Raw genomic sequence first — 13128 nt, 5'->3', positions numbered from 1 at the left:
CATCCGAAATGAACGAGCAGCCAGCAGCGAGGGGAGCATGACGCATCTCCCATCAGACTTAGGTAGCCAAATGGAAATGGTTGTGCAATCTGGCAAACAAGAAGTGAAGATGCATACATCGTAAACTACGTAGTGGAGCGGGAGATTTGGGATCAGAATTGATACATGTCTCTGACACAGGTAACCCGCCGCTGTCTGTGCCTGGACTTCACCATGCAAAGCTGGCCATGCCACGTCTACCACGTTTCTCGGCTTGCTCCCTTCGGTCGTCCTCCACTAATGATAGTGCGATGTGGTATAGATTGCATCTCTCTTGATATGCTTTTGGATCGTTATCGTCCAATGAGATCCATAAATTTGTGATGTCTTCCATTTTGTCCACAAGCGACCTTTCGGTGTCGTCGAAACCTGCAAAGTCGGGCGGATAGAAAGATCCTTGTGAGTTCGCTCCTCCGCTCCATCCGGATCTCAGGTCTGCCTCCCAATCGAGAGGCCCGTAGGCTTCAATGCCTAAAGGTTCATCGTTGCCGAATGAAGGAGCTACTAAGCCTTGAGAGTCAAGTCCCCCTTGGGGTTCATATCCAAAAAGGGCGTGCAGGCACCTGTCGAGGGCTTCATATTCCCGTTGCCTATTTTGGGCAGAGATCTCGCTTGCGTAGTTGAAACGATCTCTCATAGCTTGCAGTCTTATCGTGTCTTGTCTCAGAGCGGCAGTTTCTTTTTCTAAGACTTCGGTCTCGGACTTGAGCCAAGATAGATAGCGCGCGCGATCTGCGAGACTGGCGCTCTCCGGAATGTTGAGTTCAGGCAGATCCGAAGATCCTCCGTTGTCGTTGAAGCTGCTCAAGGCGAATGTAGCATCGTTCATGATGGGGCAACGAGGCGTCCTGGCTGAGGTCGTGTGGATGAAGGCGTCGAAGTATATATGGTGAAGTATTGTGGTATGTATCAATCTCAAGGTTTGAATCGATACGGAGTGGCGAAAAAAGCTTGATGTAATGAAAACGGACTGGAATGAATCTGTATTTGTGAGAATTGGAACACCTTTTTATACGCTGACTTTGAGCTTTGGCGTCGAGTCAATTTGCTCTCCCGCCTTCTACGATGGGGATCCAAAATCAAAGGTGGATGTTCCGAAACGTGTAATGACCAGGCTAGTGAAAGGACATGGTCTCGCATGGGTACAAAAGGTCTGGCCCTCTCGAGGATAAGGGCAGAAAATGTAGCAATGTCGTCATAGTACTGTATGTTGCAAGAAAACAAGAGCTCTGTTCCTCCGAACAAAGGTTGAGTTTCTCCTTGATACAGCTGTATTTGTGAGGGCTAAGAGATCCAGACATCTACGGAGTGCCCGCGAAGGAAGTGTCTTGAGAAGTTAGGCACCTTCAATATCAACTGAACGATCCTGATGACACAGGTGAGCCGGAGATACTACAGCATTATTCGATTGTCAAAGAGCACTGTAGTATCTGACATCAATGGGTGAGTGCTCGAAACGTTTCTTGGCCAGACCGGGGGCAAGAAAGGATTCTAATTTCTATGATCACAAGCGAGGCCTCGATGGTCTTTTGGCCAGACCGAGGGTGAGAAAGGATCTCCCTCAAGGTGTCAGGATTCTGAGCTGGGAGCATGACGTCAGTTGGATTGGTGAGACGTCATGGGTCCGATGATGGAGGGTCAACAGAGAACGATGACGAGATAAGGTCGAAGGAGATGCAGTTGCCTTCTTGTGACCAAATTGCTCGCCTGTAACAAGAGCAACGACCTATTAGTATACAGTGAACCCACATTCAGCTATTCCAGGAATAGTTAGAAAAGGATAGCGCGAGCCTGTAATCATCACTGCACAGTTTTAAGGTGGCAGTGACGGGTCAGTACATCAGTCAGACTTATGAGAGTGCAAATCATGACTTGATATACATATATCTGATCGTTCATTCTGCTTTTGCGTTCAGATCGAATGCCAGAGGGCCTATCTCGCACCGATAGCTCCTGCTCCACCTCCACCACCAAACAAAGATCCCATAAGGTTTTGCAAAAGATCATTACCGCCCGCACCTCTTGGCGGAGGGATCTTGAACACCTCAGTCGAGATTTGCATGAGGGTCTGGCGTCGAGCGAGTGGGTCAGTATCGTAAACTGGCAGCTGTAAGGAATCCAGCAACCGAACTCACCTCCTGCACCTCCCTCTGAGCCAATACACCATTCACCCCACTACTCCTAGAATACCTCCTACAAAGCCCCTCCCATTCTTTCCCTATACCCCCGTCCATCCCTCGCGCAGCCACTCCGCTGACTCCAGGTGCAGGTGCCCGTTGAACAGTGATCAGAGCGAGCTGTAGGAAGTTCAAGGTAGGTGAGGATGTGAGGTGTACTTCGTTGAGCGAGAAGGAGGTTTGGGACGGGATGGAGGTGATGAAGTGTTTGTGGTATGCTGAGGTCGATGAGGACAGGAGGGACAGGAAGGAGGTGAGGAATGTTAGTGCGGGGAGGATTGATGGGGGCGATTGGGCGAGGAAGCTGAAGTATCCCATGGTCAGAGAATGATACTTGAAAGGGACAGGCAGAAGGGTGCTGAACCCTAATAGAACATCACAATAGGCATGGGATTGTGTGTGTATGACTGAATGGCTCAAAGAGCTCATCATGTCGCTACGAGGGAGGCCACGATACTCACGGTAACGTCCCTCGTACAGCGTATGGTCCAGGATCAAGTCTACCATTATCGCACCTACCAATATCATCATCATCAGCTTTGCTATCCTGGTTGGTATAAGGGTTTCGGACGAGCTCACCATTCGTACATCATCTGAGCCAGAGTCAAAGCTGAATCTCGTTTCCCAGAAGCCAAGAGATGTTGTTCTGCCAAAGGGAACGCTCGGTCTGTGAAGAGATGAAGACAATCAGTATTCCATGTTGATATCTCCAGAATCAACAAGGCTTTGATTCCCTTTCGTGCAATCATGAGATAGCTCAGACTAGCTGGGTGTTCTTATTCCATCTTCCCTTCTGTAGTCGACAGATCTCCCTGGATTCGAGGAGAAACCATCACTCACCCTTGTAATACATCTCACCGATATAATGATGCAAGTTCGGATCCCCCGTGGGACACTCCCCAGACTGCTGAGACCACTTGATAGCAGCGTCCGCAAGCTTCTTTCGCCACGGTCCGGAGGTGGGTGTCAAAGCGAGCAGTTGGGTAATTGATGCTGCGGTGGGATAACACAGCGATATCAGCTGAGATACATCCCTATGATCCGCTTCACCTATTCTATCCAGCTCGTCCTATCTTTGTCACCTCAGTCTTACCATAGGAATTTCACGCACCTCTAGACTTATCATCCACCCCGACCTCACCCTCACTCATAACCTGAATCATCCTCACCCCCAATTCCACCCCACTAGACCCTTCATTGATCTTCAACAGCTCCTTACTAGTCGCAAAGAGGATCTCGACGGCCAGCTGATGGTGGTTTGAATGGACCAGACGAGCGGTGGTGGTGAGACATTTCTGGTGTGCGGAATAGGCGTTGGGGAGTAGGGCGAGGATGGGTGGGAGGAGGGTGTCGAGGGTTGGTGCTTTTATGGGACGAGGGGGCATTGCGAGTGATTTGGAAGCTGTGAGGCGGGGGCTCTTGTACTTTAGGTTATGGTTACGACGAGGATTGGGAGATAATTTGAGGTCAAGTAGCTGAGGAACAAAGAGAATTCTAAAGAGGGATGAGGAATGTTCATACATTGGGTTAATGATGTGCGGGTGAAGGATGAAGCATGACGCGGCAGTCGCGTGGCAGGGCAGTGCATCTTGAGATCCCACTCCTATACCATATACTCAGTATGAATGCGATAGAAGCTCATACAAGGTATACTTGGAAGGGCCAGTGCAATCAGCATACATTCATGGAGAAGGCAGTCAGACGAAAGCATATGAATGATATAGCATGTACCAGAAATATCTATAAATAACGCTTAGGCATGAAAAAATCCAAATCTAGATGTGTAACCTGTCTCTGTCTCAATTCTCCTGACCACCTTCTAACCACCCCACTGGCCCCAGACCAAGTTATACAGTCTCGAGTCCCTCGTATTCGCTAAATGGGCACCAATGATCAGCTTGTGACTCTTCTTCAATATGCTTAGCTGGAGTTCACGACCACTCACGACTCAACCCCAGGTTCAAGTAATCCTGCATGAGCACCAATCAAGCACCCCGAACTGCCTACCAACCAGAAGAACGTGGAGATAGGGGCCGCGAGCCAGAGGAGGGGGATGCCTATAGCACAAAGGGGATGGTATAAGCTTTGCCTCGATATCTTTCGGGTGTCAAGCAAGCTGAGTAGAGGTGACATACCAATGACGAATAATCCAATATAGAGGTTCTGGGGAGTGATGGTCTTACCGTTGAATTCGATGGGTTCGGGGACTGTCCAAAGAGCTCGTCATCAGCTGCGTCACTATGGGATGAGGCGAGGGGTGAGAAGGGACCTACCGAATCTATTGATCGATAAGAAACCACCAATCAGGAAACCCAACGCAACGAGTAAGAGGGGGTTCGAGATTAGGCTGTAAACAGCCAAGAGAGCTACGACGATGGCATAGTTGGCTGAGAAGTATCGTCTGTGTTATATCATTTCCGATAAATCAGTATCGCGTTGATCGTTGACATAGGTGGGCAACGAAGAATAAGAATGTGGGAATTCCCGGTATGTGAGGTACAGGGTGATATTCAGAATCCATGAAACCCACTCACACGTTGTAGCTCGCCCTCTTGAGGTACTCTTGCATATCCTTGGGTCTAGATACACGTTGATAGTCGAAGAATTCCCCTGGGTGTCTCAAGGATGAGAGTCGGGTGTCCTTGAGGGAACGAGCGTACTCTGAGATATTGTTGACGTGACCTAGGACTTCCATTGTGCTTGATTGTTGGGGTTGGTAAGCAAAGAGTGACAGGATATATATGGAGGATATGGGTATCAAGGTAGAATGGATATGTATGAGAAAGAATTGAATGGTGATACCCTCTCACGCCAGCGCGACGCCAAAAGTAGAAAAGGATCAACAACAACACTCAGTGCTGGGCAGTGCAAAAAGCAGAGCTGAGCCTGGATCTGTGCGCTGACACGTGGTTTAACCGATTTAGAGTTTTTACCCTGAATCACCTTTGACGCATTAGACGATTCATGACTTTTGATCTGATCGAGGTGAGTGGTTTAACTGAACATTCCTCATCCAGCATAGAGTGATCCACCAAAACAAAGCAGACAATGGAATCAATCTCATCAGCTCAAATACAAATCACCGACCTTCTCCAATCTATCCAGCAGTTCATAGCAACCGAAGCAGACCAAGCAATAATCCACCCCCCAATAATAGACTGGCATCACCCAAACTCATACCGACAGAATACCATTGTCGGCTTAAAGAAATTCCTACAGAGTGTAGAGAACGAGCGTGATTATATAACGAGCTTGGCAGAGAGTGAGGTCCCGCCGTTGGAAGTGGCAAGTAATATACCGTATTACCAGGCTGTATGGGAACAGGTGAGATATGCGCAGTGGCCGATCATTTCTATTGGACAGCTTTTCCGATGCGATGAGGGGAATAGGAAGTTGCAGATTAAGGTGGATCTTGTTGAGGATGGGGGGAGGGGGTGGGTAAAAGTGAATACGTGAGTGAGTGTGCCCCTCTTATTACGTTCAATATCTAAGTCTGAAGACAAGAGTTTGGACAACAGCTGACATGTTTTTGGTTTTGGGTGAACGTAGAATCAAAGAATCTCGATTGATGGCTGAATTCAGAGAACAAGATTCTTACCTCAACTCGGACTATGCAGACGAGGATGACTCTGACTCTTCTACGTCTGCTGGACCATCCAAACAACCACTAGCAAACTCCCTCATCACCCAAGCGAAGCTCCTCCTCAAAGCTTCTCAAATACATCCCCGCATAGACGGCTGTCCACCGCCGAAGGTGAAATACGTCCTCAACCGTCTAGAAGAAACCCCTTTGGGGGGATACGAAGACCCGCGTATACCCGAGACTTTCCAAACAATCCGTCAAATGGGGATCGACCTAATCCTCTCTTCGAGCAGACGAACCATCCCCAAAAGACCTATACGAAAAGCTGTACATCCCACACACAAGATTTTATTGGACTTATCAGTCCTCGTAGCATTATGTTGCGACTCCACGCATCTCCCCCTGCCTAATTCCCCTGAGGAACTGGAATCGAGATTTAGGAGATTGAGATTGACAGCGGACGGAGAGGTGGTATTGGCGGATCATATACCCGTTACGAAGGATTTGAGGGATCAGCTAGAATGGGAGATGATACATCCCCTGATTCAGGAATTACTGGATCGTCTCACTCCCATATGCGATAATCAGGGGGAAGGAGGGAAGGTGGAATTTTGGGTGACGCACGAAGTGAGAGGGAGATTACCTGGTATAGTGGATATAATCGGAGGGCAGAATGAGAAAAGACGAGCGAAGATTATGTTTAGTCCCGAAGTAACTCCCGAGGGGGAAGGGGATTTCTGGGAAGGAAGTAGATGGAAAGAAGTTATTGAAAGTGAGCAGGGGGCGATCCTGAGAGATATGAGGATTAACGTCCTACCACCCCAATATACTGGGGAGGGATGTAATGCCGATGAAATGGATACGAGCTTTAGGAAAGGTTTTGTCAGTACCGTACAGAAGATGTTGGATATAGTAGAGATACAGGAGTACAACAAATCAAATCCATCACCAGTAAACCAGGTCAAACCGAAGGCCAAGAGTCAAGATAAGAAGAGAAGGTCGAAGAACCCCAATAATCCGCCTAAAGAGGGTATCACGGTGGAATCAAAATTACCTTCTATCCACACATTACGGACGTTCCTTGTGGGATTCGAGAAGAATTGGACCGTGTTGACTAATAATCGTGGGTCTGTGGGGAAGGTTCTGAGGGAAATGAGGATAGATGAAGGATTGGGTTACGTGGTTGATAGGAAGGATCAGTCGGAGGTGAATGGCAGTATGGAAGGACAGACTGGGGGTGGAGTGGAGAGAGAGGAGGGAGACGGGAAAGTAGATATATGGGTTGTCAATCCCTCTAGTCTTAGTGAATGGCGGAGGAAGGAGGTGGAACAGAAGAATGCAAAGTTGAGGGAGTATTTGGGTGATCCGGGTAATGAGAAGAGTTATAGAGATTGGTTGGTTGAGAACGATCAACTCGATGTGGAAGAAGGGAATAGATGGAAGAAGGCGAATAGGACGGGTACATGAGTCGGTTGACTGGTTAGTGTGAGCTTGCGTTGGAGAGATACCATGCATTTAGATTATACCCTCGTCGAGACCGGTTTGCAAATCCGATTGTTATATCTGTTTGATTTACGCTGCACACGCTGCACACTTAAGTGCGTGGGACAGGTTCGGTCTTGTCAACTCAACATTGCTCTTACATGCCTGTTCTAAATCCGTGCTTCCTATACACACTCGATTCGTATCGATTGCCTCGGCCAGACGAGACATCGTGACTCTGTATCGAAGAATCAAGGAGATGCATACAGGTGCTGATATTGATAACAAAATCGGCGTCTGTTCGTCTCTGGTAGATAGTGATGATGGAAGAGGCTGATTTCCGAAGCCCAGACCTCTTTTTCTCCTCTACTCGTCATCGCATTGCATTGCATTACATTGCATTACATCACACTACTCGACAAAATCAAAGAATGATACGTTATGTCCAAACGCAGAAGTGACTAACCTCGTCATTCCCCCTTGGCCCTTCCCAGAAAAACGGAACCTCCCGTTTATATACCACGAATACGTTATCTTTCCCTTCTCATCCCGCTCGACGCCTCGTCGAGTATTCCGCTATTTTAGGTCCGACCGCAAGCTCACATGTCACGGGATTACGGCATTGCGGTATGTTACAGGAGTGAGGGTATGGGAGTATATACATCGATCCGATCCGGGGGTATATCGGTGTATGAATTCGTTCTATCCATTTATAAGATACAGTCACAGTCGCAGCCGCAGTCACAGCCACGGACAAGCTGGTACATCCACTTCTGACGTGTAGTGAATATGTTGGCTCGATTGGCTGGTACGTTGACAACGTGGTATGCATCCGAGCAGCCTTGACTACCAACGAGGACTGAAGACCAGAAGGAATAGCCGCCGTCACATCCAGCTGTATTCCGTTTCCAGATAAGGACACAAGGCTTGACGAACGCGTCGAAATGGAATGAGTCTAACCTAATACGAGAAGATTGGAATTCCAGGGTCTACGCTGTGTTTTCTTTCCTTCGTACTTTGCAATTTCCGTAGAACAGGTACAAGTACATGTATGATTGCACTAAGAGGTAATAAAGTTTGAGGATGTCTCAACACCGCCGATACAAGCATTTTCTAGTGGGCTACTAAGATAATATACTTGGATTTGTTCGGTGTATCGTCTTCGCTACGCCTACTTACGACCATGGCATGAGAATACTGACACAGCTCAGGACAACGATTGATTTGATTCCCACTCCCACTCCAAGTTCCGAGACTTGTGAGACATCTTGGGATGGAATGATATCATTCAGAACCATTTCATTGGGGATGATCTGGGAATGGCACTTGTCTAGTATTGACTTAACGAGGCGACAAGAGATTAAATTCTGATGATACGACGATACGATACGATAACGGCACTACGGCGAGCTAAGACACCGTAGTGCAGTTACGAGGGGCGAGATTATGCAATTACACTCATTCTGGATTTTGGGTCCTGGCTTTCTCATGCTAGCTGACTAGTCAAGTCGAATCGAAATGAGAGATAAGGAATGTGGATGACTACGAATGCATACCACAGAATTTCGTTATCTTTCGTGCTCGTGCTTGACCTTTGACGCGAAGAGTATCCCGCTCAGACATCCTTTGAGTGATTTGTAGATGCCGATCACGCACTGATACGATTGATTGCTTGATTCCTTGAGCACAGTCCACTCACCCTCCTTGCTTTGATCGACATACGCGTTTACTTTACTCTACCATACAGTACATTCCTTTGATTAGTCTGATGGATCTGATTGATGGTGTATTTATTCGGAACACGCTTGTCCGCTCCGCTCCCACTCCATGTTCGAGGGTGAAACAGTCTCGCATCAATCAATCAATCAGTCAGTCTAAGCGATCTGATCTGACCTGCACACGAAAGGTATGGTTGTCGGCGATGATGGTGATGGTGATGGTGATGGTGAGATCGATCTAATTCAATATCACCCATGTATGTAGATGTGTATGCGTCGTACGTTGCCAGCCTGTTATTCAACGGGATAGGGATATCATAACATCACGTATCGCTCCCCACCCGTGATAGTGTGGCTGCCATGTTGTGATGTATTGTGTTGTTTCCGAGGCGATCAGCAAGAGGCTTACAGTATACGTATAGACGGAAATTACCTAAATCGTCCGTACGGTCTTTCGGTTTATCGGTAACCTTGTTCTGACCCTTCGGGAGTTTATACCTGATTATCATTCCGAAATGCTCAAACTCTGTGACGCTAAGTTTTTCTTTTCTTTCTGTTGCATTGGTTTTACCCTGAATCATCGGTATGGGAAAAAGGGAAAAGGGGTGGATCTTGTTCGCTTCGATTAGTTTTAGGTCGAATTGACTGTGCGGTGATGATGATGATGGATGATAATTGGGTCTGGATGATGTTCTATCGCACACAAGGAGTGAATGAGGACCAGGGGGGGGGTGATCTTGAAATCGGCGCTGCGGTAACTGTAACTTGTCCTTGTTCAGGTACACATCACTAAAATACAAAGTCAATTTTTTTAGTTTTATTTGTATGACACAAATCACCTAATCATCCGGAAAACGTGTCCAGATGGTCGCTTTTGGGTGCTTTTCTCTTTATCTCTATTCCCATTCCCATTCCCATTCCAGCTCAATTCAGTTCGTTCATCATTCGTCTTTAATCATCATTCACCATCTCCCTCTTCCATCTTTCATTGATATTCTCGACATCCTACCCTTCTCGGCTCCACCTAAACCAACGTATCGACTATATCTCAGACCCCCCAATTCCACAAAATACCCATCCCATTGCTTCGGATCCCCCCTCTATGATTTCGCAACATCAAAGCTAAAGACAAGACATAAGAGAGGTCTCACATATCAATCGAAAGAAAGATCGTCCTTCACGTTATACCTTTTCCCCCTTCATTCATTCACGATCAATCATTCCATAATACCACAACACCATAATACAGATATAGATCGATAGATAGATCTTGGTACGAGAAACCAAGAATCTTTAGACTCCAGCAAAACACAGAGGACACTCGAAGAACAGTGATATCTCACAATCTATATAATCAATACATACTCAATCTGGACCTTCCCATCGTCAATCAAATCGACTTGATTCATCTTGGCTTGGCTCAACTTTTGATAGTTCTCACGGACGATCCATCCCTTTGATATATATCATTTTCACCTTCCCAATCACTTCTTTTGTCTCGTCCTTCTACGATCTGGGAATGGGAATTCAGAATCGACTTGCATATCGGATAGGATAATAGAAATCTCAGATATAGACAGATTGTATCTTTTGGTGCATAGCATTAGAGATCATTTCCATATTATTTGACTTTCTCACACTTTCCCGTCTTGTGTGTCTGTCCTCGTGTCGACACCTTCCCGTCATATATAAAACAATCAATTCCTCTCCCTTTTGATCTTTATACATACTATTATTCTTTCCATTTTCCCCTTTTGCATCTTGCATCCCTTATCAACGTAACATCCTACGCTCCTATCAATTACGATCTCGACCGACTCCAACTTCCAACACGGGTTCATTCGACATAACACAAGGGAGATAACGTTATTCTCACATCACATCACCCAAGACTGAACCGTCTCACATCACATCATCCCGCTACACACTCTTTTATACATCACTACTGCTATCACAACAATACCAACAACAACAAACCAATCTCCCATATATTCACAATCACCTCTAGAAAGAGTAGTATCGTCACACCGACCCGTCGATCTTTACTCGTCGCAGTGTTGGATCTGCATCAAGTTACGGTGACTCGGCAACACACATAATCAAGATCAGATAAGAGATCATCTTGGTCAACACACCACGCTGTCCACCACCATCAAATACTTATAAAGGCCAAGCAAGGAAAACAAGACGAGGGGAAAAAGGTCCATCGATTCATTCTTCATCCTTCATCCTCTGAACTACCTACCTCATCAACTACAATGCTCCTTCGATTACTTCCTCAGCCTACCTTGGAGAACCCATCACCTCTGACTATCTTGTTCACTCTACCTTTACCCACTCACGCATACATGTGAATACATCCTTGCTTTTAGGGTTAGCTTGATGCCAAGCTGACGAGACTCTTTGACGCAGATCACGATCACTCCCCCTCCCACCTGCACTCCTCGCTCATCGAGCGTTATGTCTTCAGGAGGACATCGAATGTCCCAATGTCCTCTTAGGGGAGAAGTCAAGTTGGATCTCTGGAATAGTTGACGACGTTACCTTTTCCCTACCCTCCTCAGCCATCACAGTGAACTTCATCGATGGAACAACCACCACATTGCCCATCTCGATCTCGTGTTCCGCTCAATTACACCGAGTGATAGAGGAAGTGCAACTGTCCTTCACTGCTCCTACTACGGTACCCAGCTCTCCTCGATCCAGCATATCCAGTATCGCATCAACCTCATCCGCCTCCTCATCCTCGCCTAACCCAGCCACTCCTCGACGAACTCCCTCTTCGTTACTCCTTTCCCTGCTGTCACCTTTGCTCCCTAGTTCCTCGTCCTGCGCACCACCTCGTCCTTCACTCGCTGCCCCTCCCTGTGCTCCTGCCAGAGTACATCGACGAGCAGCCCGATCATTGCTGGTCGATACTTACAGGCGATATGTGCTCCCTTTGCTGAAAGAGGAATTACCATGTTCATACTTCCCTTGGGCGGTCGCTTCGGAAACGGCCAAGCAAATGGAAGAGTTCTCAAAGGTACAAGCTGAGATCAACCGAATCATCGACACATGCGGTATCAGCCGTGACGTGTTGAACAAGAGGGTTGCCAACTCGACTGTACCTCGTACTCGATCATCCTCATCATCATCACTACAATCAATGTCAGACGATGAATCAGATGCCGACTCGACTCCTTCACCCATCACCCCTTCCACTTCTGTATTCTCCACCTCGCCTACCTCATCTTCCAGAAGCTTGTCTCTCTCTCCTCGGGAATTCTTACTTTCCATTCCGCCAGCTCATGCCTTGCCCGCTCAAGACCAGCTGGCCTATGCCTCTCAACTCGCTCGACTCACTCAAATCGCTTCGAGGATAAGCCAAATCAAGAAACTCAACACGCGATACGAGCGAGAGGAGGGTAAGAGAAGGTGGTTGGAGGGTTTGGACAGAGGTAGATTATCTGATAAATCGCTGAGAAAGGCTTTCTCGTTGGGTGAATATCCTTCGAACGGTCCTGCGTGTCACACTGCGGAAGTCACCAAGTGTTCGAGGTTATACCAATCGTTCACCTCTGAGGATCTCGAACGGGATGTGGAAGAGAAGCTCGAACATCAACATCCTGCTATGATGGATATCTCCGACTCGGAGGAAGAAGAGGAAGAAGGTCCGATCACCCCTCCCAAGACGCGATGCAACTCTTCGGCCGATCGACCTCTGTTGGGCGTCAACGTCAATACTGCCTCTCTCGCTTGTGTAGATGTGGATGGTATAGGGGCATTACCAATCCAACGACCAACATTGGAACGTAAATTGGCATTGATCACTCCCGGTCTGTATCCTGATGATTTGGAGGAAGATGAAGAGGAAGAGATCATCTCGACTCCCATCTCCCTATCTCCTCCCATCATTACTAAGAAATTGGGCAGTCTGGATATCGTACCTCTTACTACGAATAGGAAGTCCTTGGCAATGGCATGCGAGGGTAACGAAGAGTTGGAGGAGGGTGGTGAATCGTGGAGAATTTACGCTTAATTCGGATTTCTTTTTCGAAAGGTCTCAGGACAATATCTTGCCTTGCTTTTGGGAAGACGGACAATCAGTATATATCTATAAGTTATCTATTCGTGTATCATAACCATC

The 13128-nt window shown here is 47.2% G+C and overlaps 5 protein-coding genes across 5 annotated transcripts; 2 read left to right on the top strand and 3 right to left on the bottom strand.

The window, feature by feature from the left end:
• Nucleotides 1-208: 208 nt before the first annotated feature.
• I302_102870 (uncharacterized protein) lies at nucleotides 209-868 on the bottom strand (the record flags this gene model as incomplete). The annotated part of the gene is made up of 1 exon (XM_019188239.1): nucleotides 209-868. The coding sequence occupies one exon, from the start codon at nucleotides 866-868 to the stop codon at nucleotides 209-211; it is 660 nt and encodes a 219-aa protein (XP_019051117.1).
• Nucleotides 869-1972: 1104 nt separating this feature from the next.
• On the bottom strand, nucleotides 1973-3601 carry I302_102869 (uncharacterized protein; the record flags this gene model as incomplete). The annotated part of the gene is made up of 6 exons (XM_019188238.1): nucleotides 1973-2107; nucleotides 2175-2520; nucleotides 2678-2731; nucleotides 2796-2883; nucleotides 3057-3209; nucleotides 3328-3601. The coding sequence occupies 6 exons, from the start codon at nucleotides 3599-3601 to the stop codon at nucleotides 1973-1975; spliced, it is 1050 nt and encodes a 349-aa protein (XP_019051116.1).
• Nucleotides 3602-4063: 462 nt separating this feature from the next.
• Nucleotides 4064-4911, bottom strand: I302_102868 (uncharacterized protein; the record flags this gene model as incomplete). Its single annotated transcript, XM_019188237.2, has 5 exons — nucleotides 4064-4091; nucleotides 4162-4273; nucleotides 4352-4423; nucleotides 4490-4617; nucleotides 4751-4911. The coding sequence occupies 5 exons, from the start codon at nucleotides 4909-4911 to the stop codon at nucleotides 4064-4066; spliced, it is 501 nt and encodes a 166-aa protein (XP_019051115.2).
• A 353-nt stretch (nucleotides 4912-5264) lies between these two features.
• I302_102867 (uncharacterized protein) lies at nucleotides 5265-7266 on the top strand (the record flags this gene model as incomplete). The annotated part of the gene is made up of 2 exons (XM_019188236.1): nucleotides 5265-5668; nucleotides 5766-7266. 2 exons carry the CDS (start codon nucleotides 5265-5267, stop codon nucleotides 7264-7266), a joined length of 1905 nt encoding a protein of 634 aa, XP_019051114.1.
• A 3991-nt stretch (nucleotides 7267-11257) lies between these two features.
• I302_102866 (uncharacterized protein) lies at nucleotides 11258-13020 on the top strand (the record flags this gene model as incomplete). The annotated part of the gene is made up of 2 exons (XM_019188235.1): nucleotides 11258-11349; nucleotides 11412-13020. The coding sequence occupies 2 exons, from the start codon at nucleotides 11258-11260 to the stop codon at nucleotides 13018-13020; spliced, it is 1701 nt and encodes a 566-aa protein (XP_019051113.1).
• Between the last annotated feature and the right edge of the window lie 108 nt (nucleotides 13021-13128).

This window comes from Kwoniella bestiolae, chromosome 1 (genome assembly GCF_000512585.2).
Source record: "Kwoniella bestiolae CBS 10118 chromosome 1, complete sequence".
In the NCBI taxonomy this organism is placed as follows: Eukaryota; Fungi; Basidiomycota; class Tremellomycetes; order Tremellales; family Cryptococcaceae; genus Kwoniella; species Kwoniella bestiolae.
This window is presented reverse-complemented; position numbering and strand designations above follow the sequence as displayed.